Source organism: Acipenser ruthenus, chromosome 5, assembly GCF_902713425.1.
Source record: "Acipenser ruthenus chromosome 5, fAciRut3.2 maternal haplotype, whole genome shotgun sequence".
Lineage (NCBI taxonomy): Eukaryota > Metazoa > Chordata > Actinopteri > Acipenseriformes > Acipenseridae > Acipenser > Acipenser ruthenus.
The window spans coordinates 551725-578616 of record NC_081193.1 but is presented as its reverse complement, the minus strand read 5'-3'; the positions used below and the strand labels follow the sequence as shown (position 1 = coordinate 578616).

Genomic DNA, 26892 nt, shown 5'->3' with positions numbered 1-26892 from the left:
GAGAGACAAGCTGCTGTGGGAATGTGCTGCTGTGAGAGCGAGACAAGCTGCTGTGGGAATGTGCTGCTGTGAGAGCGAGACAAGCTGCTGTGGGAATGTGCTGCTGTGAGAGAGACAAGCTGCTGTGGGAATGTGCTGCTGTGAGAGAGAGACAAGCTGCTGTGGGAATGTGCTGCTGTGAGAGAGAGACAAGCTGCTGTGGGAATGTGCTGCTGTGAGAGAGACAAGCTGCTGTGGGAATGTGCTGCTGTGAGAGAGAGACAAGCTGCTGTGGGAATGTGCTGCTGTGAGAGAGAGACAAGCTGCTGTGGGATTGTGCTGCTGTGAGAGAGACAAGCTGCTGTGGGAATGTGCTGCTGTGAGAGAGACAAGCTGCTGTGGGAATGTGCTGCTGTGAGAGCGAGACAAGCTGCTGTGGGAATGTGCTGCTGTGAGAGAGACAAGCTGCTGTGGGAATGTGCTGCTGTGAGAGAGACAAGCTGCTGTGGGAATGTGCTGCTGTGACAGAGACAAGCTGCTGTGGGAATGTGCTGCTGTGACAGACAAGCTGCTGTGGGAATGTGCTGCTGTGAGAGCGAGACAAGCTGCTGTGGGATTGTGCTGCTGTGAGAGAGACAAGCTGCTGTGGGAATGTGCTGCTGTGAGAGAGACAAGCTGCTGTGGGAATGTGCTGCTGTGAGAGAGACAAGCTGCTGTGGGAATGTGCTGCTGTGAGAGACAAGCTGCTGTGGGAATGTGCTGCTGTGAGAGAGACAAGCTGCTGTGGGAATGTGCTGCTGTGAGAGAGACAAGCTGCTGTGGGAATGTGCTGCTGTGAGAGAGACAAGCTGTTGTGGGAATGTGCTGCTGTGAGAGACAAGCTGCTGTGGGAATGTGCTGCTGTGAGAGCGAGACAAGCTGCAGTGGGAATGTGCTGCTGTGAGAGAGACAAGCTGCTGTGGGAATGTGCTGCTCTGAGAGAGACAAGCTGCTGTGGGAATGTGCTGCTGTGAGAGAGACAAGCTGCTGTGGGAATGTGCTGCTGTGGGAATGTGCTGCTGTGAGAGTGCAAGACTGTTGTTTTTTGTGTGGCCCAGGCTAACGGGGGACGGGAATAATCGTTCCAATAAACTGTGGAAAACAGGTATACTAATAAAGCAATCCTTTATTGTCTTTTGTTCAAAGTATTTCATCAGAACACTCTTCTATTTGTGTCCATTACAAAAATCCATCCCGAGATGTTCTGATGAGTGTGGCCCATCGGGGGCGCATTAACATGTATTCTTTATTGGCATGTTATTATGAGCTCACTTTGGATCCAGTCCCTAAATATTCACCCAGCAGCTTGGAGGCCATTTTTTGTTGTCTGTGCTTTTGATTTTTCTAGGGATTTTTGCAAAAATGAAACAAAGTAACTAATGTGTCATCTTCTTCTTCTCCACTCCCACCCACCCTTCTGTTTCAAACACTCTGACCTGTTTGTATCCCTTCCTCCACTCCCATTGTGTGTGTGTGTGTGTGCGTTATTTCACCATTCCTTCTTCCCTTGCCACAGTGTGACCAGGACCAGTGCATTCAGAGCACTAAATTCGTTTTGCAGGCTGCAGCCACACCCCTGTTGCAGACTGAGCCCCACCTGGCCAGCGACGAGCTGCCCCTCCCGGGGAAGATCCCCCTCAGCGCCCCCTGTGCCCCCCTCACCCTCGGGCAGCCCACCCCGCCATCCTCCACGCCAAACCTGTCGTGCGACACCATGCTGTCGGACATGCTGCCAGCGCGGGAGGAGCAGGGAGGACCCCACTTCCTGACCCCAGAGGAGGTCCCCTCCCTACGGGGAGTGCTCTCCTCGGGGAGCTCCCTGACTCACAGCCACACCATGCATGTGTTCAACCTGGCCAGCCAGGACTCTCTGCATGAAGACTCGGTGCGAGGCCTTGTCAAGCTGAGCTCTGTCTGAGCCCATCCGTCCCCACTGAAATCCCTGTGATATTCCCAGGACAGACTGGAATGGACATGCAGAGGGACTCATACCCAGGACAGACTGGAATGGACATGCAGAGGGACTCATACCCAGGACAGACTGGAATGGACACGCAGTGGGACTCATTCCCAGGACAGACTGGAATGGACACGCAGTGGGACTCCCCTTTCGAAGCTTGTGTTTTGGTTCTTAGTTAAATGCTGCCTTGGGGAGCCTTCAGGTTATGCAGGCCAGTCATGCCAGACTTGAGGCACAGTTCCACTGTGATGATCATACAAGACATTGTGACACGCCATGCTGAATCCCTCCTGAAATGGAACGCATCGTTTGGTAAAGCAGCCAGTGTGGACACAATGGGCTTCTCTTATACTGTGCAAGTGTCTAACCCATATTCTAGCTGTTCATCGTGTGTATATATTCAAGTCTGTGCCATTCTGGACTGAGATACATGATTTTCCTGTTTTAAGGTTGAGAATGAAGCTCCTTGTTTCAGTCATTTAAAGAAATCTACAGATAAAGAAATCTACAGGAATAAAATGCTTTTTGCTGTTTTATATTCATGACCAACGGCACTATTTTCTAAAAGGACTGCAACGATATACAGTGTATATATTGTAATAGATACTATTCTTGCCTTTCTTTGTAGTGAATCCCTTTGACAATGTATCAGCAGCATCATGTTTCATATTATTTAATCTTCTTTATGTTTGAAATGGTTAAAATGATGGCATTGTGTTGTGCCATATCATCATTTTATTATCTCCAAATGTTAGATTTCATGTGGACATGAATAAAATTACAGCTCTTAGTCTGGAGTTTCTGATACTTGACGTGTCTCGTCTCAGAAAATCAATCGTACATTTTCAGTTTAATGTGTTCTGTTGTTTTTAACCTTTCAACCCAGATTAAACTACACCCTGTGGCTGGGGGTTGTGGTGAATACCCAGTTAACCATAGGTTTGATTCGATTTACTTTGTCTCTTGCTATTTCAAAGTTCACTCCATGTTTGGCACAGGGGAGAACTACATGATCTGTGTGCTGCTGTTTACACTCCATTCCCAACCTCCAGCCCTCCTGCAAGGGAACAGGATGTTTGTTCTGTGCAGTACTGTTGAATAGCTCTGTATACATTACCAGGGATGTGTCCCAACAAGTCAAAGGTGCACCTGAGTTTGTGTCCTAGTTTGCTAAGAGTAGCAGCTTTTACTAGCTGACAGACCGGAAGCATTGGTGAAGGCCGTGCAGCTGAAGGAGTGGTTTGAATGTAGATGAAGTGGCAGAGTGTCGCTGCTGTTCTAAACCGCGCACTGTGCCCCTTCACAAGAGTGAACTGCTGGATACAAATCTATGTGTGCAAAGCAAGTTTTTATTCAGAGCTCAGCTCTCTCACACTGTTGTGTAAGCAGCTGAACTTTTAGATTCTCACACTTCACTTACTAAGCAGGTCCCTGTCACTGGGAATGCACAGAGACTGTAACCCAGGTCTGTCACTGGGAATGCAGACTGTAACACAGGTCTGTCACTGGGAATGCACAGAGACTGTAACGCAGGTCTGTCACTGGGAATGCACAGACTGTAACAGGTCTGTCACTGGGAATGCACAGAGACTGTAACGCAGGTCTGTCACTGGGAATGCAGACTGTAACCCAGGTCTGTCACTGGGAATGCAGATTGTAACCCAGGTCTGTCACTGGGAATGCACAGACTGTAACACAGGTCTGTCACTGGGAATGCAGACTGTAACCCAGGTCTGTCACTGGGAATGCACAGACTGTAACACAGGTCTGTCACTGGGAATGCACAGAGACTGTAACCCAGGTCTGTCACTGGGAATGCACAGACTGTAACACAGGTCTGTCACTGGGAATGCACAGAGACTGTAACCCAGGTCTGTCACTGGGAATGCACAGACTGTAACCCAGGTCTGTCACTGGGAATGCACAGACTGGAACCCAGGTCTGTCACTGGGAATGCACAGACTGGAACCCAGGTCTGTCACTGGGAATGCACAGACTGGAACACAGGTCTGTCACTGGGAATGCACAGACTGGAACACAGGTCTGTCATTGGGAATGCACAGAGACTGTAACCCAGGTCTGTCACTGGGAATGCAGATCTAACACAGCTCTTTGTATATTAAGGTTATTAAACCCAGCAGTTCAAACATGCCGTGTGTCATTAGTGTACTAAAGTAAAAAGCAAGGTAAGACTCCAAATGACAGGAGTATTTAAAGTACACAGCATCAATGGAAGGATATATCTGGAGGTTAGAGGAGTTCAACTAGCAATAGACTGGTCTCTGACCACGTAATAAAACTGTGAACTGTAACACTGAAATGAAAATGTAAGCGTAACGGATAGAAGAATGTTTTTAAAGCAGATAGACTTCCTTGTAAACAGATTCTTTGTATTTCTAAGCACCTATAAAGCACACACTTCGCATAATGGATTGTACCACCTGTTTTACCAGAACATCTGTACTATAAGTGCAGGCGCAGCAGTCTTGTGAGACCGGAAACAGGAGATCAATGCAATGCACCCCTAACAACTACCTACTGGAGGAAAAAATGATATGCTGCATCTAATAAAATCAAGAGACAAAGCCTGGCTATTTAAAACTGTGTAGCTTGCATGGGGGTGGAGGGCACTGCAAAGGTTGATGATTGTTAATTAATGGGCTATTAATTTAATAATAATAATAATAATAGGGAAGCAATCCAGTTCACGTTTCCTTGAGTTTTTTCACTCTCCAGGTGAATACTGTAGCCACAGCAAAGACAATATTATATGTGCAGGCATCAGGCACACTTCATTGTCAGGAATATCCAGGTGTGATGACTTGGGAGCAGCGAAGACGAACACACGCTGTCGTCAGCCGACCGCTTCTTTTCACACTGCAGACTCACCATGCATACCGCATCGGAGGACAACACAGCTCAGGGCAGCTTACAGGCAAGCCCGCAGGCGCCCGGCCAGACTATAGGGTTCGTGGTGCGCAGTGAGCCTTTCACACAGAGATCACATATTCATTTTAATACTGGCCTCTTCCACACAGAGATCACATTCCACACTATTGCTCTTCTCACACTAATATCACACCTTGTTAAAAGTTAAGACAGCTCTGTCTATCCAGAGACGCCGTTAAGCTTGGCTGTGGCTCTAAGTTTTATACCTGCTGCCATTGGTAATTTTTCAAATCAGCAACATCAGACCTGGATCAGTGCAAAAAAACATTAGAATAAAAAAAGATAGACAAGAACATGCAAACATGAAATTAAAAAAGATAGACAAGAACAAAAAAACATGAGAATCAAAGAGATAGTGTAACAAAGTAGGGGTGCCTTGCTACAATTCGGGACCTTCTTGATTGTAAAAGAAACATTTACTGGACCACAGAGGTTATTTAAACAGGACAGGGCCTGTATATTTATTCATAAACCCCAAACAAAACAAACAAAAGCCTAACTCCTCAAAAGGAGTACTAACTAAACACACAGGAACACCCTGACTACAAGTGGGACAGCTAGGCCGTTTCCCTACCAAACAATAAACAAAAAACCACACAGGTTTAATACAGCACACTTTTACCTCACAACTGCCAGGAAGCAGAGCACTCCTTTCTGCCTCCTTCTCCTTAGCAGCCCTGAGCAAACTGACTGCCTCTCTTAAATACCCTGCACCTGGTTCTAATTTAACAATAGCTACCAGGTGCTGGGGATAATTAATAATAAAACAATTAACAAAACTCTTCCCCAATTAACAAAACTACACATTTTACTGCGGGGAGGATTTCAACCCCCTCACCGCTGTGCTACAATAGACAAGAATAAAAAAAACATGAGAATCAAAAAGATAGACAAGAATAAAAAAACATGAGAATCAAAAAGATAGACAAGAACAAAAAAACATGAGAATCAAAAAGCAAGACAAGAACAAAAACACATGAGAATCAAAGATAGAGACAAGAACAAAAAACACATGAGAATCAAAGATAGAGACAAGAACAAAAAACACATGAGAATCAGAGATAGACAAGAGCAAAAAAACATGAGAATCAAAGAGAGACAAGAACAAAAAAACATGAGAATCAAAGAGATAGACAAGAACAAAAACACATGAGAATCAAAGATAGAGACAAGAACAAAAACACATGAGAATCAAAGATAGAGACAAGAACAAAAAACACATGAGAATCAGAGATAGACAAGAGCAAAAAAACACGAGAATCAAAGAGAGACAAGAACAAAAAAACACGAGAATCAAAGAGATAGACAAGAACAAAAACACATGAGAATCAAAGATAGAGACAAGAACAAAAACACACGAGAATCAAAGAGATAGACAAGAACAAAAACACATGAGAATCAAAGATAGACAAGAACAAAAACACACGAGAATCAAAGATAGAGACAAGAACAAAAACACACGAGAATCAAAGAGATAGACAAGAACAAAAACACATGAGAATCAAAGAGATAGACAAGAACAAAAACACATGAGAATCAAAGATAGACAAGAACAAAAACACACGAGAATCAAAGATAGAGACAAGAACAAAAACACACGAGAATCAAAGAGATAGACAAGAACAAAAACACATGAGAATCAAAGAGATAGACAAGAGCAAAAAACGTGAGAATCAAAGAGATAGACAAGAACAAAAACACATGAGAATCAAAGATAGAGACAAGAACAAAAACACACGAGAATCAAAGAGATAGACAAGAACAAAAAACACATGAGAATCAAAGATAGAGACAAGAACAAAAAACACATGAGAATCAGAGATAGACAAGAGCAAAAAAACATGAGAATCAAAGAGAGACAAGAACAAAAAAACATGAGAATCAAAGAGATAGACAAGAACAAAAACACATGAGAATCAAAGATAGAGACAAGAACAAAAACACATGAGAATCAAAGATAGAGACAAGAACAAAAAACACATGAGAATCAGAGATAGACAAGAGCAAAAAAACACGAGAATCAAAGAGAGACAAGAACAAAAAAACACGAGAATCAAAGAGATAGACAAGAACAAAAACACACGAGAATCAAAGATAGAGACAAGAACAAAAACACACGAGAATCAAAGAGATAGACAAGAACAAAAACACATGAGAATCAAAGATAGACAAGAACAAAAACACACGAGAATCAAAGATAGAGACAAGAACAAAAACACACGAGAATCAAAGAGATAGACAAGAACAAAAACACATGAGAATCAAAGAGATAGACAAGAGCAAAAAACGTGAGAATCAAAGAGATAGACAAGAACAAAAACACATGAGAATCAAAGATAGAGACAAGAACAAAAACACACGAGAATCAAAGAGATAGACAAGAACAAAAAACACATGAGAATCAAAGAGATAGACAAGAACAAAAAACACATGAGAATCAAAGATAGAGACAAGAACAAAAACACACGAGAATCAAAGATAGAGACAAGAACAAAAACACACGAGAATCAAAGATAGAGACAAGAACAAAAACACACGAGAATCAAAGATAGAGACAAGAACAAAAACACACGAGAATCAAAGATAGACACAAGAACAAAAACACACGAGAATCAGAGATAGACAAGAGCAAAAAAACATGAGAATCAAAGAGAGACAAGAACAAAAACACATGAGAATCAAAGAGATAGACAAGAACAAAAACACATGAGAATCAAAGAGATAGACAAGAACAAAAACACATGAGAATCAAAGAGAGACAAGAACAAAAAAACATGAGAATCAAAGAGAGACAAGAACAAAAAAACATGAGAATCAAAGATAGAGACAAGAACAAAAACACATGAGAATCAAAGATAGAGACAAGAACAAAAACACATGAGAATCAAAGAGATAGACAAGAACAAAAACACATGAGAATCAAAGAGATAGACAAGAACAAAAAACGTGAGAATCAGAGACAAGAACAAAAAACATGAGAATCAAAGATAGACAAGAACAAAAACACATGAGAATCAAAGAGACAAGAACAAAAAACACATGAGAATCAAAGAGATAGACAAGAACAAAAAACACATGAGAATCAGAGATAGACAAGAGCAAAAACACATGAGAATCAAAGAGAGACAAGAACAAAAACACATGAGAATCAAAGAGAGACAAGAACAAAAAAAACATGAGAATCAAAGAGATAGACAAGAACAAAAACACATGAGAATCAAAGATAGACAAGAACAAAAACACATGAGAATCAAAGATAGACAAGAACAAAAACACATGAGAATCAAAGAGAGACAAGAACAAAAAAAACATGAGAATCAAAGAGATAGACAAGAACAAAAAACGTGAGAATCAGAGACAAGAACAAAAACACATGAGAATCAAAGAGATAGACAAGAACAAAAACACATGAGAATCAAAGAGACAAGAACAAAAAAAACACGAGAATCAAAGATAGACAACAAAAAAACACGAGAATCAAAGAGATAGACAAGAACAAAAAACACATGAGAATCAAAGAGATAGACAAGAACAAAAAACACGAGAATCAAAGAGATAGACAAGAACAAAAAACACATGAGAATCAAAGAGATAGACAAGAGCAAAAAACATGAGAATCAAAGAGATAGACAAGAACAAAAAACACATGAGAATCAGAGATAGACAAGAGCAAAAAAACATGAGAATCAAAGAGAGACAACAAAAAACATGAGAATCAAAGAGATAGACAAGAACAAAAAACATGAGAATCAAAGAGATAGACAAGAACAAAAACACATGAGAATCAAAAAGCGAGACAAGAACAAAAACACATGAGAATCAAAGAGATAGACAAGAGCAAAACACATGAGAATCAAAGAGATAGACAAGAGCAAAAACACATGAGAATCAAAGAGATAGACAAGAGCAAAAACACATGAGAATCAAAGAGATAGACAAGAACAAAAACACATGAGAATCAAAGAGAGACAAGAACAAAAAAACATGAGAATCAAAGAGATAGACAAGAACAAAAAACACATGAGAATCAGAGATAGACAAGAGCAAAAAAACATGAGAATCAAAGAGAGACAACAAAAAACATGAGAATCAAAGAGATAGACAAGAACAAAAAACATGAGAGTCAAAGAGATAGACAAGAACAAAAACACATGAGAATCAAAAAGTGAGACAAGAACAAAAACACATGAGAATCAAAGAGATAGACAAGAACAAAAAACATGAGAATCAAAGAGAGACAAGAACAAAAAACACATGAGAATCAAAGAGATAGACAAGAGCAAAACACATGAGAATCAAAGAGATAGACAAGAGCAAAACACATGAGAATCAAAGAGATAGACAAGAGCAAAAACACATGAGAATCAAAGAGATAGACAAGAGCAAAAACACATGAGAATCAAAGAGATAGACAAGAACAAAAACACATGAGAATCAAAGAGAGACAAGAACAAAAAAACATGAGAATCAAAGAGATAGACAAGAACAAAAAACACATGAGAATCAGAGATAGACAAGAGCAAAAAAACATGAGAATCAAAGAGAGACAACAAAAAACATGAGAATCAAAGAGATAGACAAGAACAAAAAACATGAGAGTCAAAGAGATAGACAAGAACAAAAACACATGAGAATCAAAAAGTGAGACAAGAACAAAAACACATGAGAATCAAAGAGATAGACAAGAACAAAAACACATGAGAATCAAAGAGATAGACAAGAACAAAAACACATGAGAATCAAAGAGATAGACAAGAACAAAAACACATGAGAATCAAAAAGAGAGACAAGAACAAAAAAACATGAGAATCAAAGAGATAGACAAGAACAAAAACACATGAGAATTAAAGAGATAGACAAGAGCAAAAAACATGAGAATCAAAGAGATAGACAAGAACAAAAAACACATGAGAATCAAAGATAGAGACAAGAACAAAAAACACATGAGAATCAAAGATAGACAAGAGCAAAAAAACGCTCACCATAAAATACAAAAAGATGAATGATCTTCATGAAGATATGATACCAATATATAGCAGCCAGGATATTGTAAAGAAATTAAACATGTTTTATCGTTTGGCCATGCGTTAAAAAAAAAAAAAGATTTTGCGAACATTTGGTTCACTCCAAATGGTCCACTACCCATTCGCCTGCCCACAACCAAATACAGCACACATAACACACACACACACACACACACTCACTACTGCACGCTAGCACCAACATTCTGTAAACCTCTTGTTATATGAAAATGACTCTTCATCCAGTTTATCAGCTTTTATTGATTTAGGGTATATGATATTGTAGTTCTATTTTTAAGTTATAACACAGCACTTTATTTGCATTCAGAAAAATTGCCCTGGGGGAAAAAAAAAAAAAATCATAACAGATTCCTAAAGCACTATTCTAAAACAATGTGAAAAATATTGAAGCTGTTTAATGCAGATTAATACACTGCATTATGTAAAGCAGGGGTGTGCAATCCCGGTCCTGGAGGTCCATTCATGCCACTCCAGGTTTAACAGGAGCTACCTCGGGGTCTGGAGGAGATTTCACTGGTTCAATGAAATAATTTCAAATGGGGCTGGAACAAAGACCAGGACTGGAAGGGCCAGCTTTGGCCACTCCTGCTGTAACTGAACAGGTACTGAAACATACAACTGTAAACATGCATTTAATCAATCAACCTAGATGAAGAATCCATTCTTTCAGTGGAACCTGAAGCCCTCTCTGTGCTCTTTACTGCACCACAGTGGTTTAGTTCACCAGATTTTCACATCCAGTAGTTTGACGTCGCCCATGATCTCTAGCTGATTGATCTTTTCAAGGCCCTTGACTCGATGTTTGTAATCCAGCACGTGCACTCCATTCACTGCAACTTTAAACTGGCTGGGATCACAGCAGAGCAGCATCTAGAACACAAGCGTGGGACAATTCCATTTGGAATGTTCAGGTCACGCCACATTCAAACACATTATCCACAGGTATGCAACACATGAGGCTGAACATCCAAACACACATTTATTCCAATAAGAAAACTGTATGTGCCCTATAAGCTGGAGCAAATAGCTATTCAATTAGCAGCAAGCAATCCCAGAATCAAAAGGGGAAATGCAAGATTGACACATCCTTGTAAATAGATGCATTCATTTTTCTCCACTAATAAAACTCCACAATTTAACTGCAGTGTGTTTACAGGTACCTTTACAAACAGGCCAAGGAAAATACAAATTTCTTTTTGTTTTTGGTAGCCTAAAATGGTGTCCGATACATATTGTGATTTTTGATGTACTGTATTTTATAGATTTGGAAATATTTCTAATATTTGCTGGAATATAATTGACATGACCTGCAACTAATCTAGAAAATAAGATGTGTGCAGCAGGACCATTAATATTACACAGATCAAAGCTGATAATCACAGTGCTGTGTGTACAATGTGATAGAACTTGTATGAAGTGGATGTTAAAAGTGCATTAACTAGGAGTTCATCCTAGATCTGAAGTGTGTAAATCAGTATGTTCATAACCATCCTCAGTATACATAGCAGCTGCAAGCTCCTACCTCGAAGTATTGTCCAGCAGTGAAGGGGAACTCTGGCTGCGAAACCTCCTCCGCTCCCCAGCTGTCTCTGAGGTACGAATTCCTAACAAAGGTGTTACTTTTCATCCGGGAGTTCAGATGCAGAGCAATGTCACTGGAGTCACTGGAGCTCAGGTTAACTGTAAAACTACACCATAACAGACACATACAGTAGGGCCATTAGAATGCATTTACCACTAACAGCCAGGGGGCACCATCACCTCTACACCAGCCTTGAAGCTCTCAAAAATAATTGGAAAAATAAAAATTGCACACTTAAATCTGCAGTCTTTTCAGTATTTAAACAGCAAGGTGGAATGTTGGCATGTTTGGGTTCTTGTGCAAACTCTGCTGTAATACTTTACCAGCCTTTAGTAGGGATAACCAAATGGTCAAGCAGTTATGTTCTAAATTATTTAAACCTCCATGTAAGTCATAGGCAGTGACGTAGACAGGGGGGTGGTTTTAGGGGTTTGAACCCCCCCCCCCCCCCCCCGAAAATCGAAATGCCAAAATGTCTGCGTTGTTTGGAGAAAAAAAAAAAAAGCCAGCTGTGACAATTATGAACCTCCAGTCCCAACTGGTGCAACCTCTAACCAGTGAAATGCTTGTCTGCCAAAGTGCACCTTTCAAATAACATTAGATGAACACATTTCTGTTTGTGATTGGCAGATTGCTGTCGTTTCACACTTGAACTCTTCTGATTGGACAATGCATGAAGACGTACATTTTACAGTCCAAACGGACGCGCTACGAGACGTTGAAACTCAAAAGACCTGATGAAGCGTGGCCTCGGCAAATAACAGCAGTGCGGGAAATGGAAAAAATAATACAAAAATCAGTGATTTCTTTGCTTGTCCCACCGTCTCTAAACAGCAGAAAACTGTTGATGACCTGTCAGAAGGTAGACCCTCAGGTGAGTCCACTACCAGCATTTCTGCAGTGACTTCAACTAAAATCGAGAGAGACAGACAACTGAACATGTACCTGGAGTCTGGAGACAATTACAGTAATGACACTGCTCATTTTATCAACAAGCGGGAGTTGACACAATCAGAGAGGGCAACAATTTTATTGGAGAGTTGGATACCAGGACAGGGGTACTTATTCCCAGTTTCTGGAAAGTTAAGCTTTCAGTGTCATCGGCACATTTCTTTGACTAGTTTATTCTGCTGCATTAGACGGATACTTTTGCAAATACTGCGTAGCATTTTCTTTTGAAACTGTGGGAAAGGGTGGTCATCAGAAACCAGGGAGACTAGTAAACAAGCAGTTTTGTGACTGGAAGCATGCACTTGATGTTTTTCGTGAGCATTAAAAAAAAACAAAAGGTATAATGGGGATTCTAGTGTCAGTGCAGAGGACTTTAAACGTGTGCTGCAAAGGAAAACAGAAGACACAACACACAGCTCTAAACACAACACACAGCTCTAAAAACAACACACAGCTCTAAAAACAACACACAGCTCTAAAAACAACACACAGCTCTAAACAGAATTCATAACCCTAAACACAACACACAGCTCTAAACAGAATTCATAACCCTAAACACAACACACAGCTCTAAACAGAATTCATAGCCCTAAACACAACACACAGCTCTAAACAGAATTCATAACCCTAAACACAACACACAGCTCTAAACAGAATTCATAACCCTAAACACAACACACAGCTCTAAACAGAATTCATAACCCTAAACACAACACACAGCTCTAAACAGAATTCATAGCCCTAAACACAACACACAGCTCTAAACAGAATTCATAACCCTAAACACAACACACAGCTCTAAACAGAATTCATAACCCTAAACACAACACACAGCTCTAAACAGAATTCATAACCCTAAACACAACACACAGCTCTAAAAACAACACACAGCTCTAAAAACAACACACAGCTCTAAACACAACACACAGCTCTAAACAGAATTCATAACCCTAAACACAACACACAGCTCTAAACAGAATTCATAACCCTAAACACAACACACAGCTCTAAACAGAATTCATAACCCTAAACACAACACACAGCTCTAAACAGAATTCATAACCCTAAACACAACACACAGCTCTAAACACAACACACAGCTCTAAAAACAACACACAGCTCTAAACAGAATTCATAACCCTAAACACAACACACAGCTCTAAACAGAATTCATAACCCTAAACACAACACACAGCTCTAAACAGAATTCATAACCCTAAACACAACACACAGCTCTAAACAGAATTCATAGCCCTAAACACAACACACAGCTCTAAACAGAATTCATAACCCTAAACACAACACACAGCTCTAAACAGAATTCATAACCCTAAACACAACACACAGCTCTAAACAGAATTCATAACCCTAAACACAACACACAGCTCTAAACAGAATTCATAACCCTAAACACAACACACAGCTCTAAACACAACACACAGCTCTAAACACAACACACAGCTCTAAACAGAATTCATAGCCCTAAACACAACACACAGCTCTAAAAACAACACGCAGCTCTAAACACAACACACAGCTCTAAACAGAATTCATAACCCTAAACACAACACACAGCTCTAAACAGAATTCATAACCCTAAACACAACACACAGCTCTAAACAGAATTCATAACCCTAAACACAACACACAGCTCTAAACAGAATTCATAACCCTAAACACAACACACAGCTCTAAACACAACACACAGCTCTAAACACAACACACAGCTCTAAACAGAATTCATAGCCCTAAACACAACACACAGCTCTAAAAACAACACGCAGCTCTAAACAGAATTCATAGCCCTAAACACAACACACAGCTCTAAACAGAATTCATAACCCTAAACACAAGACACAGCTCTAAACAGAATTCATAGCCCTAAACACAAGACACAGCCCTAAACACAAGACACAGCTCTAAACACAACACACAGCTCTAAACACAACACACAGCTCTAAACAGAATTTATAGCCCTAAACACAAGACACAGCTCTAAACAGAATTCATAGCCCTAAACACAACACACAGCTCTAAACAGAATTCATAGCCCTAAACACAAGACACAGCCCTAAATACAAGACACAGCCCTAAACACAAGACCCAGCTCTAAACACAAGACACAGCTCTAAACAGAATTCATAGCCCTAAACACAAGACACAGCCCTAAACACAAGACCCAGCTCTTAAGCTTGATTTGGAGAGGAAGAAGCATGTTGCCGAGAAAAGAAAAAAAACTAAAACAGCATAACAGAAACCTTCATTCTGTGTGGTTTCCAGGAATTAGCTTTATGTGGGCATAAAGATTCAGGGCCACTTGGTGTAGAAGAACCAGTTCAAAATGACTAATTTCAGAGCCTTGCTCAGATATAGACCACGAGGGGGCAATAGCGTCCTTTCTAGATCATCTAAACCTGCTACTTCTAATGCCCCGAAATACAAAATGAGCTGCTAAATGTAACTGGAGAAATCATACTAAAAAAATAAAATTCAGCCGAGTGTTTCGCTGTTCTAGCGGATGAAATGAAAGAGGCACTGGGGAGAGAGCAGTTGTCTGTGGGTATTAGGAGGCATGTGGATGAGAATGACAGCAGTCGCTATGTGATAAAAGAAGACTTTCTTTCATTTGTCAACACAGAAAAGTTGACAGGGGAGGCAATCGCTAATTCTAGTGGAAACTGCTACTGGCCTTGATGTTACATTTTTACAAGGCACAAGTGCAATGAGTGGCCACTTAAATGGGGCACAAGCAAAGCTAAGAGAAAAGTATGAATATGCATGCTGTGTTCATTGTGCCAGCCACAGGCTCAATTTAGTTCTCAACAAGTGCTGCTCTGTTCAGTAAGGAACTGTTTTGGTACTGTGTCAGAAATTTGCAATTTTTTCACAAATCTGCCTTGCGATCTGCATGCTTGAGAAACTAAATCCAATGTGTTTTACCAGATCAAAAGAAAAGTCGATTGGTTATCACTCTGTGAAACAAGATGGGTTGATCGTCATGATGCAAATTTTTACTTTCATTAAAAATAGGAGGAACTTTTTTACACAGAGAATTGTGAGGGTCTGGAACCAACTCCCCCAGTAATGTTGTTGAAGCTTACACCCTGGGATCCTTCAAGAAGCTGCTTGATGAGATTCTGGGATCAATAAGCTACTAACAACCAAACGAGCAGGATGCTCTTAATAACTTCTTTCCAAACTACTGCGGATCTTTGCAACACTGCCAGTGACCACTGAAACCAAAGAGGTTTCTCACGATTGTCTCCAATTAAACCCAACGCAAGAAATACAATGGGAGAATCTAGACTGAATGGACGCACTTTGCTTTCTGAGCACAGAGACATTATAGTGTCACCCGATGAAGTAATCGACAAGTTTGCAATGAAAAAGAGAAGAGTGGACCTGGTGATCTAAACATCTATAAAAGGCAAGATATGTTTTTTTTTTTTTCCTGTAATTTGATTTGACCTTTTTTGTATGTTTGGGAACTGCACAGTAGTGGCTGTAAATATGGTTTTGATGTGAAACATATCATGGTTTTTAAGTCAATAAGGCAATGTTGAGTTGGTTGCAAGTTTGTAGTGGAGTTCATTTTTACTTTAACAGTGTTATGCTTTATTTTTGGTATTCAAAAAGTTCCATAGCCCTCCCGTGCTGGCATTGCCTGGATCTATTAAACTGGAAGTGAATAGCCCTCCCGTGCTGGCATTGCCTGGATCTATTAAACTGGAAGTGAATAGCCCTCCCGTGCTGGCATTGCCTGGATCTATTAAACTGGAAGTGAGTAGCCCTCCCGTGCTGGCATTGCCTGGATCTATTAAACTGGAAGTGAATAGCCCTCCCGTGCTGGCATTGCCTGGATCTATTAAACTGGAAGTGAACAGCCCTCCCGTGCTGGCATTGCCTGGATCTATTAAACTGGAAGTGAACAGCCCTCCCGTGCTGGCATTGCCTGGATCTATTAAACTGGAAGTGAACAGCCCTCCCGTGCTGGCATTGCCTGGATCTATTAAACTGGAAGTGAGTAGCCCTCCCGTGCTGGCATTGCCTGGATCTATTAAACTGGAAGTGAACAGCCCTCCCGTGCTGGCATTGCCTGGATCTATTAAACTGGAAGTGAACAGCCCTCCCGTGCTGGCATTGCCTGGATCTATTAAACTGGAAGTGAACAGCCCTCCCGTGCTGGCATTGCCTGGATCTATTAAACTGGAAGTGAATAGCCCTCCCGTGCTGGCATTGCCTGGATCTATTAAACTGGAAGTGAGTAGCCCTCCCGTGCTGGCATTGCCTGGATCTATTAAACTGGAAGTGAGTAGCCCTCCCGTGCTGGCATTGCCTGGATCTATTAAACTGGAAGTGAACAGCCCTCCCGTGCTGGCATTGCCTGGATCTATTAAACTGGAAGTGAACAGCCCTCCCGTGCTGGCATTGCCTGGATCTATTAAACTGGAAGTGAACAGCCCTCCCGTGCTGGCATTGCCTGGATCTATTAAACTGGAAGTGAACAGCCCTCCCGTGCTGGCATTGCCTGGATCTATTAAACTGGAAGTGAACAGCCCTCCCGTGCTGGCATTGCCTGGATCTATTAAACTGGAAGTGAACAGCCCTCCCGTGCTGGCATTGCCTGGATCTATTAAACTGGAAGTGAGTAGCCCTCCCGTGCTGGCATTGCCTGGATCTATTAAACTGGAAGTGAATAGCCCTCCCGTGCTGGCATTGCCTGGATCTATTAAACTGGAAGTGAGTAGCCCTCCCGTGCTGGCATTGCCTGGATCTATTAAACTGGAAGTGAGTAGCCCTCCCGTGCTGGCATTGCCTGGATCTATTAAACTGGAAGTGAGTAGCCCTCCCGTGCTGGCATTGCCTGGATCTATTAAACTGGAAGTGAATAGCCCTCCCGTGCTGGCATTGCCTGGATCTATTAAACTGGAAGTGAATAGCCCTCCGTGCTGGCATTGCCTGGATCTATTAAACTGGAAGTGAATAGCCCTCCCGTGCTGGCATTGCCTGGATCTATTAAACTGGAAGTGAATAGCCCTCCCGTGCTGGCATTGTCTACTGCTTTTTTGCAGGACACTATCAGTATGGTTATCTATACTTACCTATGTGGATATGCACTGACTTCCCCTCTGATGGTAATGGTCTGTCCTGGACTCAGTCCATTAGGTAGTCTTCCCTTGTAAGGGAGAGTCTTGTTTGATAGATACAAGAAGTATTTAAAAAGGTAAACATCCATTTTAATGTGAAAATGCATGCCACTGTGAACTAAACCAAATAAATTCAAATTAAACAGCATTTCAATGTCATTTCTTAACCTGAGATTCTATATATATATATATATATATATATATATATATATATATATATATATATATATATATATATATAGAGAGAGAGAGAGAGAGAGAGAGAGAGAGAGAGAGAGAGAGAGAGAGAGAGAGAGAGAGAGAGAGAGAGAGAGAGAGAGAGAGAGAGAGAGAGAGAGAGAGAGAGAGAGAGAGAGAGAGAGAGAGAGAGAGAGAGAGAGAGAGAGAGAGAGAGAGAGAGAGAGAGAGAGAGAGAGAGAGAGAACAAACAAATTAAGTATTGATAAAAAAAAAAAACACAATACTCACAAAATCAGGAGTCGCAGAAAGAATTGGCTGAAAAATAAATGGATATATTTTTTAATTTGGTTACTTTGTTAGACTGACACAGACATGAATACTGCAAAGATTAATATAAAGTGGTTTAAGTTTGTATGGAGTTCAGTACTGCAAGGAAAAGGAATTACCTCATTTGATGCTTTTTCTCAGCTGGCAAAATAGCAAGTTTGAAAGTTATCTTTTGCATCACTAAAGAAAATCCAATATTTAAAATCAGACGGAAATCAAACCAACCCTTACATTCACTTTGGTTTCCTTGATCATCATAGTGGGTGCTGGTGGAGTGGATGTCTGAAAATGTAACCAAAACTCTAGTAAACACAAACACACACTGCAGCACGAACCACAATGAACACCACAAACAGACTGCAGCACGAACCACAATGAACACCACAAACAGACAGCAGGGTCAGCTCTTTATGCTTACAGTGTTCGGAACAAATCCAATTGCCTGAATCTGCACTTGTCCACTAATCCCAAGCGTGTCAACCCTCTCCAGGTCCACTCTGTGCTTGTACTGCAGTAAGTGTCTTCCATTTACTGCCACCTAAGAGAAGATAAGCAGTGCATTTACTCTGGGGTGGAGAAAAGCAAGCAGTGATAAAGCAGACGATGAAAAGGCCTGCAGCACTAAACAGAGACACAGAGGTGAGCCGCTGCGTACAATCTGATTGAAGACAGCGCAACACAAGCAGCGAGAACTAAAGTTTTACAATCCCTTTCATTCACTTATGTATTTATTTTATTTTAGAGTTCCCTATTAGCCTGTCAGGGACCCAATCCATTTTATTCTCTTATTAACTCAAGTAACTTCATCATGGCTCCAACTCCACTTTGCTTGGGCTGAAGATGTTTTGTTCTGTGTTCTTTTATTTGGGACATGCAAATATTTAATTCCAGGCTATAGATAAAAAGTTGCTGCAAATTCCTTGTACACTTGTCCTCCAATCGTCTTGCTGCAAACGGACCATGTGATCCACAGCAAAGCTAACTAATACTAATGAAGATATTAATGCTTGTTTATCATTGGTAGGCACTCTTCAAGGGTAAAACATTTCACATGTACAAAAACAACAATGTCAGATTAAAGAGGGCAGTCATATACATTGGTGATGTCTCCAAAAATGCCAAATTAAAAAAAAGCTGCGTAGTTCCAGGGCCAAATCCTTTGATTGCAGGAATGTGTTATAAAGGTGTAAAGGTGTGAAGGCTGTCGCTGCTCTAGAGGAGAAGTAAAGGCTGTCGCTGCTCTAGAGGAGAAGTAAAGGCTGTCGCTGCTCTAGAGGAGAAGGAAAGGCTGTCGCTGCTCTAGAGGAGAAGGAAAGGTGCGAAGGCTGTCACTGCTCTAGAGGAGAATGAAAGGTGTGAAGGCTGTCGCTGCTCTAGAGGAGAAGGAAAGGTGCGAAGGCTGTCACTGCTCTAGAGGAGAAGGAAAGGTGCAAAGGCTGTCACTGCTCTAGAGGAAGAGGTATGAAGGCTGTCGCTGCTCTAGAGGAGAAGGAAAGGTGCGAAGGCTGTCGCTGCTCTAGAGGAAGAGGTATGAAGGCTGTCGCTGCTCTAGAGGAGAAGGAAAGGTGCAAAGGCTGTCACTGCTCTAGAGGAAGAGGTATGAAGGCTGTCGCTGCTCTAGAGGAGAAGGAAAGGTGCGAAGGCTGTCGCTGCTCTAGAGGAGAAGGAAAGGTGCAAAGGCTGTCACTGCTCTAGAGGAAGAGGTATGAAGGCTGTCGCTGCTCTAGAGGAGAAGGAAAGGTGCGAAGGCTGTCGCTGCTCTAGAGGAAGAGGTATGAAGGCTGTCGCTGCTCTAGAGGAGAAGGAAAGGTGCGAAGGCTGTCGCTGCTCTAGAGAAGGAAAGGTGCGAAGGCTGTCGCTGCTCTAGAGAAGGAAAGGTGTGAAGGCTCTCGCTGCTCTAGAGGAGAAGTAAAGGCTGTCGCTGCTCTAGAGGAGAAGTAAAGGCTGTCGCTGCTCTAGAGGAGAAGTAAAGGCTGTCGCTGCTCTAGAGGAGAAGTAAAGGCTGTCGCTGCTCTGAGGAGAATGTGCGAAGGCTGTCGCTGCTCTAGAGGAAGAGGTATGAAGGCTGTCGCTGCTCTAGAGAAGCACAGGTGAACAGAATACAAGGTCACCTTAAACGAGTCTCTCTGCACCAGTATGATAGTCTCAAAGGGCTGTCCCTTTTTAAAGGGCATCTCATAGGTGATCTCCTCCTTGCCCCAGCGCTCCTGCTGCAGGGTGTTGCAGACTACATAGGCAGACTTCTTGAAGCGAGGGTTGAGGTGGAAGGACACATCTGCACGAGGCTTCACGCTGCTCCCGCACTGGAAATCCACTTGGAATCTGGAGAAAGAAACCCATGAATGGAACGTGCCCTTGAATATTCCGATCACTCTCAGCAGTGCATTGTGCTCAAGCCACACACCTGTGTCAGAAATTAACAATGTTCATTCGCTGCAAGCAGAGCGTGACAATATTGTGAATAGAGGAGCAGAACAGCAGCATGCCTATGCAGTATTAGACACGGAGAATAACAAAGTGGAGGCTGGATTCAGGGACAGGAGGGGAGGAAGCTGTAGCACAGGGATGCTGATCATTTTGAGTGAGCATAATGCTAAACTAAGGAAGAATGCTATAAAAAGACCCAATTAATTACATGGGTTTGAGAGACTGTACATTTTCATGTGGTTTAATGATTCATGAAAATGTTTGCAGCAGTTGTAACAGCAGTGATAGCTGGTGATATGGTGCACACTCTGGTGGCTGTGATCAGTACAGCTGCTATGAATGCAGTCTCCTTCTTGGAGTGCTGGCTCAAGTCAGGAGATTTGAAGATGTCATCCAAGGATAAATCAAGATGTTTTTTTTTTGTCCTGGTACTTCAATGTTTTTCAAAGGGAACTGATATTAAAAGCAGCCAGGTTGGTTAGACATGTTTGAAGCACAATGGTAAGGAATGATTGCAACCATCACGGTTGAATCATGTTGTAAACTATTAATTTTCCAGCAAAGTGCCAACAGAGGGCCCTTTGACAATCCTTCAAGTACTAAAAACAACATAAAAAAAGACATACCTTTCAGAATCCTTTGGAACACTGCCTTGAATGATCACCATTTCCCCCGGCTGCAGCCCACCAAAAATAGTACCGGTATAAGGAATCACCTGGAATTCAAGTCAAAGGAATTCTTGTTATTTTCCAACGGTTTGTCCATTTTCATCATGTGGGGAATGACGTTGACAGACAATGTTACTATCAAGTCTGGAAGGGGTTGAGCACCAGGACTTAAACATTTTGATGATTTTAAATGTTTCTACCTTTAATTTTAGTTTCTAAATACATACGGTAGTTCATAGCACACATTTCAAAGCAATCTCAACGAAAAGTAGGCAGAACGGAAAGTAATAACTACTGCGTTCATTTCATTTTCACTTGATCCATTTTGTGTTTTATACTGTTTTGTCTAAAAAGTGCATTTTATTTTTAAAGTCGAAAGTTCACATTGAAACCATGGCGATGAATAAATTAATATGAAACGCTTACGTAAGCGCATATCTCAAAGCAATTCAAAATTCTGCACGACAGGCAACTCACAGAAATAATATCTCTCTTTGATGGGTTACTTGCTGCTGACATGGATGTCAAAAATAAAATCAAGTTATACAGAATAACTTGATTTTATAAATGTCCTTTTATGTGCTACAAGAAATTAAGAAAGAAATGAATGAAGCTCATTTTTTATTGCATGGCAGATGGATGAAACAGGTTTGTAACTGTGCCTCTGTTGTAGCCCCACTGGTACAGAACGCTGCATAATTATTTTTGTTGATAATTTATTTACGTTTAATAAATCAAGTCTATAGGATGTGCTTGATTTTTGTCTGCCTTTCTCCTGCCCTAACAACTTTATTTAGAAAATATTTTTTGTTAGAAAGTATGTTAGCAAGGTGCGACTGGACGGGTGTCCCTGGCTCTGCTTTTTTATCTCATCCAAGGCAAAGAAAATAGATTTTATACCGACAATGTCATTCTGCTGGAAAGTGTCATTTATACAGATGACATTCAAACATTTTGCATAGTATGGCAATTCTGTGTACGAGCGAGCGTACAGTACACCGTCACTCAGCTTTAGTCTGGCATTATAAGCGGGACATACTAAAACAATGCCCGGTGAAAACAACTGACAAAACTGAATGACAGCTTATGTCTTTAAAACCCATTGACTGATCATAAAACCCCTTACTCCCGTGATAGCAGGAAGTCAAATACACAAATAAATGTGGAATGACAAGGAATGACTGCAGGGCTCTCTGGAATGACTGCAGGGCAGGGCTCTCTGGAATGACAGGGAGTGACTGCAGGGCTCTCTGGAATGACAGGGAATGACTGCAGGGCTCTGGAATGACAGGGAATGACTGCAGGGCTCTCTGGAAAGACTGCAGGGCTCTCTGGAATGACAGAGAATGACTGCAGGGCTCTCTGGAATGACAGGGAATGACTGCAGGGCTCTCTGGAATGACTGCAGGGCTCTCTGGAATGACTGCAGGGCTCTGGAATGACAGGGAATGACTGCAGGGCTCTCTGGAATGACTGCAGGGCTCTCTGGAATGACAGGGAATGGCTGCAGGGCTCTCTGGAATGACAGGGAATGACTGCAGGGCTCTCTGGAATGACAGGGAATGACTGCACGTCTATCTGAAATGACAGTCTCAGAATACCGGAAATACACTAAAACCAGTGAAAGATAAGTAGGGCCCTGTGTTTTTCACGACTTGTTTTTTTTCATTTAGTGTGTCCAATTAGAATTTTACCCGCAATCTTCTCCCACTTTGGAATGCCCAATTGCTTTTCCCCTCACCGCAGCAACTCCCCACACGGCTCTGGAGACCCGAAGGCTCCGTGGGCGTCCTCTGATCCCACAACCAAGCCAGCTTCCTCTTTCACCCAGGAACTCGAGAGTGGATGTCAGCGAGCAACTGACCTCTGGAGGACAAAGGCCAGCCCTGCAGGTGTCCGCTCTGGGCGCCTGGCCAGCAGGGTTCGCTGTAGCGTGATGAGGAGAAACAGTCCCTGCCGGTTTTACCTCCCTAACCCACAGGAGTGGCAGAGCCAATGCGACACTCCCCAGCGAAGCTTCTACCAGGTGAGCCACTCGGGGAACCCCACGACTTGTTTTTTTTAACCTGTAATTTAGTCCTACAGCCCTAAGATGTCGATATAGCCTCCACAATAAGCCATGTAATGTGCAATCATTAAGCAATCATCCCATCACGTTACTTTAACCATTTCAATTGCTCAACCCATTCCTACAAAGTACGTGTTAGCAGATTAATAAACAGAATGCTGTAAATGGCGACTGACATTCACATAACCCTTACATCCCTGTGAATATGAATAACAGGATTTTAAAAGGCGAACTCACGTGTAAATACATTATTTACAGGTTTTAATTTACCAGAACACTTTTAAGCAAATAATTTTGTCAAAAAAATGTATTACATTTTCTTGATATTGTCGGATGCAAATATATATTTCGTCAACAGATGAGAAGATATTGGTTTTTTGGGTTTTTTTTTTTAATAGATTTACCGTTTCTGGCTCCGAACCCTGAACAGTATAGCTATAATAACCATTCATTGGAATCTGGGCATTTGATATATTCTGTAACATGTGTAAGCCGTGTTTATTTATTTATTTATTTGTTTTGTTATTTGAATATAATATAAAAAAATAAAATAAAAGGTTGTTCATAAGAAGCTCATAAGTGTTACTTATGTTTGTTGCATGAAAGACAAACTAATTCCCTTCTCAGTTCTCGTGCATTATATATGTTTTGCTGTTAAACTTCAGCATCGTCAGTTGGCTAACCCGGTCTTCTTTCATGGATTCATGTTGCTTTGTTAAAATGGGACCCTGGTCAATGCAGAATAAAAACATGTTTTATTTAACCAGCTCACACGTTTCTGAAGGCAGGAAGGATTTTAGACCCACAACATGTTTGTCATTTGGATAAAGAACCTCTCCCGTTAGATTGTATTCCAGGGTTTGATGCTGACTGTAAATCAGAACTGGAGGGATATCAACTATATGCAAAAGGAAACGGCAGTGGAATTTCTTTGACCGAATTTTAAGAAAGGCTCAAATATATGTCAGTTGTGTGTTTGTTTATTCTGCCCTCTGTGCTGTGCAATTCTTATGCCAGTGCTCGTATGTATTTATTCATTCTGCAACTGTATTATACGTTTGATGAATTCTAATGTTACAACTTTCAAAATAAGTTCTACCTGTCAGTGTGCAGCAGACCAGCTGTATACTGCTGCATGCAATCTTTCAAAGAAATGCTTTTTGAGTTTGTTGGTGCATCTATTTGTGCATCAAGTCTCAAGGTATTCCTAGAAGGGCAATACAGCGCTACCTTGTTAAAACACGACCTGTCATAGTGTGGAAATCATAAGAATGGAGAGCAAGATACCCCTCTCTGTGTATCAAAAATCCAGTTATGAGTAAGGACTGGGAAGCCCTAAACAAATAGAAAAACAACAGGTGCTTAATAATGCATGCAGTGAAAATCAACCTAATAATATCTATTAATAGAAGGGTTTCCACTTAAAATACTAAACTAAAACGAACGGAATTCATTTTACCCCTTTCAATGACAACATGCAGACTCACAGACTTTGACAAATACTAGAGATACTGAATATCACAGGGGTCATTATTAGGTACCTTTTGGTCTATAATTTGGAAAGTTATTAGGAACAATTACTTGCATATTAACATATCTAAAGTATTGCACGTTTTATTTATTTTAATCCCCAATATAGTAATTCTAGTATTAATTTATAGTTGAGATCTTTTGAAAAGTTCACAAAAATATAGCCGTTATTAACAAAACATCTTCTAGCCATTCCCCTTTTATTTTGTGTGTTAGACTTCCTGTTGTTGGAGATATAAGGGGGGTTAAGATTTGCACAGTGTTTTAATGATATACCCCGCCATGTCTATTGATTGTTTTACAGTATTTGTGGCATTCCGAGGCTGTCTTTCCACTTTTAGGTTATTTATCAGACTTCTTACTATCACAGGGATAAGGGGTTTGAGGTTCACTTTGTCGGTTTCAAAGACACGGGAACAATGGAAATCAGTACTTTATAAACGAAGTATGTCGTAAACACAATTCGCAATGCTGTCTGTAACTGCGACAATTTAAATATAAACAATACAAGAAAACTAAACTGCCAAAGAACGGGAGTTTTTAATTTGTACAAAACACGCTCCCGTGGGCCATGCCGTGCAATGTAACACGTAATACCATGCTATGAATTTATATTTTTGCTCAATGTAATTAAAATTCTGTACGTTACACGTTTAAACTGTACGGCGGCTGTCCCAACAAAAACACAGCAGAAAAACGTAAGCGGTAAATGTTTTTCTACCTGACGTCACACATGTCGCCTGTCATTTAATGTCCCGGTCTATTTGCACAAAATATCAACCTGCGGAACAGGAAAACTGTACGTATTAGCCGCTATATACGTTATAAACGAGTCCGTTTTATTAAAGCCCATGTTGTTTGGCAGGGACTCTGTTCTAACCGCGCATAGTGTTGTTATGCTGTCATTCCTTCTTAATTATTTTAGCGCATTCCTGTTTTCGTCCTTCATTATAAGGGTACGTTGTTATTGTCTTTTAGTTATCGATAATAGTACTAATATTACTACTACGACTACGACTGCGTGTTAAACGATAATAACACTTGCATGGTCGATGTTAGCATATGAGGCTATAGGAGGCAGTGTGGTCCAGTGGTTAAAGAAACAGGCTTGTAACCAGGCGGTCCCGGGTTCAAATCCCACCTCAGCCACTGACTCATTGTGTGACCCTGAGCAAGTCATTTAACCTCCTTGTGCTCCGTCTTTTCGGGTGAGACGTAATTGTAAGTGACTCTGCAGCTGATGCATAGTTCACACATCCTAGTCTGTATAAGTCGACTTGGATAAAGTCGTCTGCTAAATAAACAAATAATAGTATGGTGTATCAACGTGATGTATCTTTGAGCTTTCCCGTCCCCGCCACGTCTTGCAGTGCTTACGCATTTTAAGCATACACTGGCAGTTTGTAACACTTAATAGAATAAACTATGATGGGCTACTGTTAATTGGTTTCATTTAATATTACAATGGTCGTATCACCAGTCCCACAAGCAATACATGCCGGCACTGTCATCACAATTACTTTGTGTTTTACACTAATATTAGAAGTATACGGGGTTTAAACATGAGTACAGAGTTTTAAATAAATCCGCGACTTGTCACAAATAAAAGCCTACCCTAAAAATGAACTTTGCTTACCGGGTTTAAAACCGTCCGGTTGAGCTCTGTAACGGACATTGTTGTTTTAATCGTTGTCTTCTGTTTTTATTCAGGTTCAGGTGGATTAGGCGTGGTGTTTCTACGGCGCTCTAGTTTACTGTTTCAGTATCACTTCAGCGTATTTATTTCACTTCCTGAGTCTCTCTCAGAGGACGGATTCTAGAACCCTCCGCCGCTCTCCCTTTTTCTTCAATGCGTCACACTGATAACGTGAGGACGTCAAAAATAAAGAAATAAAAAAACATGCAGCTGCGTACTGCGTCAGACCTCATTAATAATGGCCATGTATCAAAATTGTTTGTGTAATGGTAGAAGCATGTGGTGTATAATACTGCCCACATTAAAACTCCCTTGAACTGCTAATCGAGAAACGCGTTTCTGCCTCT

At 41.2% G+C, this 26892-nt stretch overlaps 2 protein-coding genes across 6 annotated transcripts in view; one reads left to right on the top strand and one right to left on the bottom strand.

Moving 5' to 3' along the window:
- LOC117402829 (palmitoyltransferase ZDHHC14-like) overlaps positions 1-2768 on the top strand; it is an 81096-nt gene extending 78328 nt beyond the window's left edge. For 3 of the 4 annotated variants that reach the window (XM_059023486.1, XM_059023483.1, XM_059023485.1), the window contains exon 9: positions 1535-2768. In XM_059023486.1, coding sequence (XP_058879469.1) covers positions 1535-1936 — 402 coding nt within the window. In that variant the 3' untranslated portion in view covers positions 1937-2768. The remainder of the gene's footprint in view (positions 1-1534) is intronic. The other variant, XM_059023484.1, reaches the window with a different exon arrangement.
- Positions 2769-10189: 7421 nt separating this feature from the next.
- Positions 10190-26859, bottom strand: lgals8a (galectin 8a). 2 transcript variants are annotated; one of them, XM_034004342.3, is made up of 9 exons: positions 26486-26859; positions 21210-21298; positions 20268-20478; positions 18575-18694; positions 18388-18438; positions 18118-18144; positions 17605-17693; positions 11492-11657; positions 10190-10839 (listed from the first exon to the last, which is right to left on the bottom strand). In XM_034004342.3, the coding sequence occupies exons 1-9, from the start codon at positions 26522-26524 to the stop codon at positions 10690-10692; spliced, it is 942 nt and encodes a 313-aa protein (XP_033860233.1). In that variant the 5' UTR covers positions 26525-26859; the 3' UTR covers positions 10190-10689. The 2 variants fall into 2 exon arrangements, with proteins under 2 accessions (XP_033860233.1, XP_033860234.1); XM_034004343.3 differs by lacking the exon at positions 18388-18438.
- Positions 26860-26892: the final 33 nt, after the last annotated feature.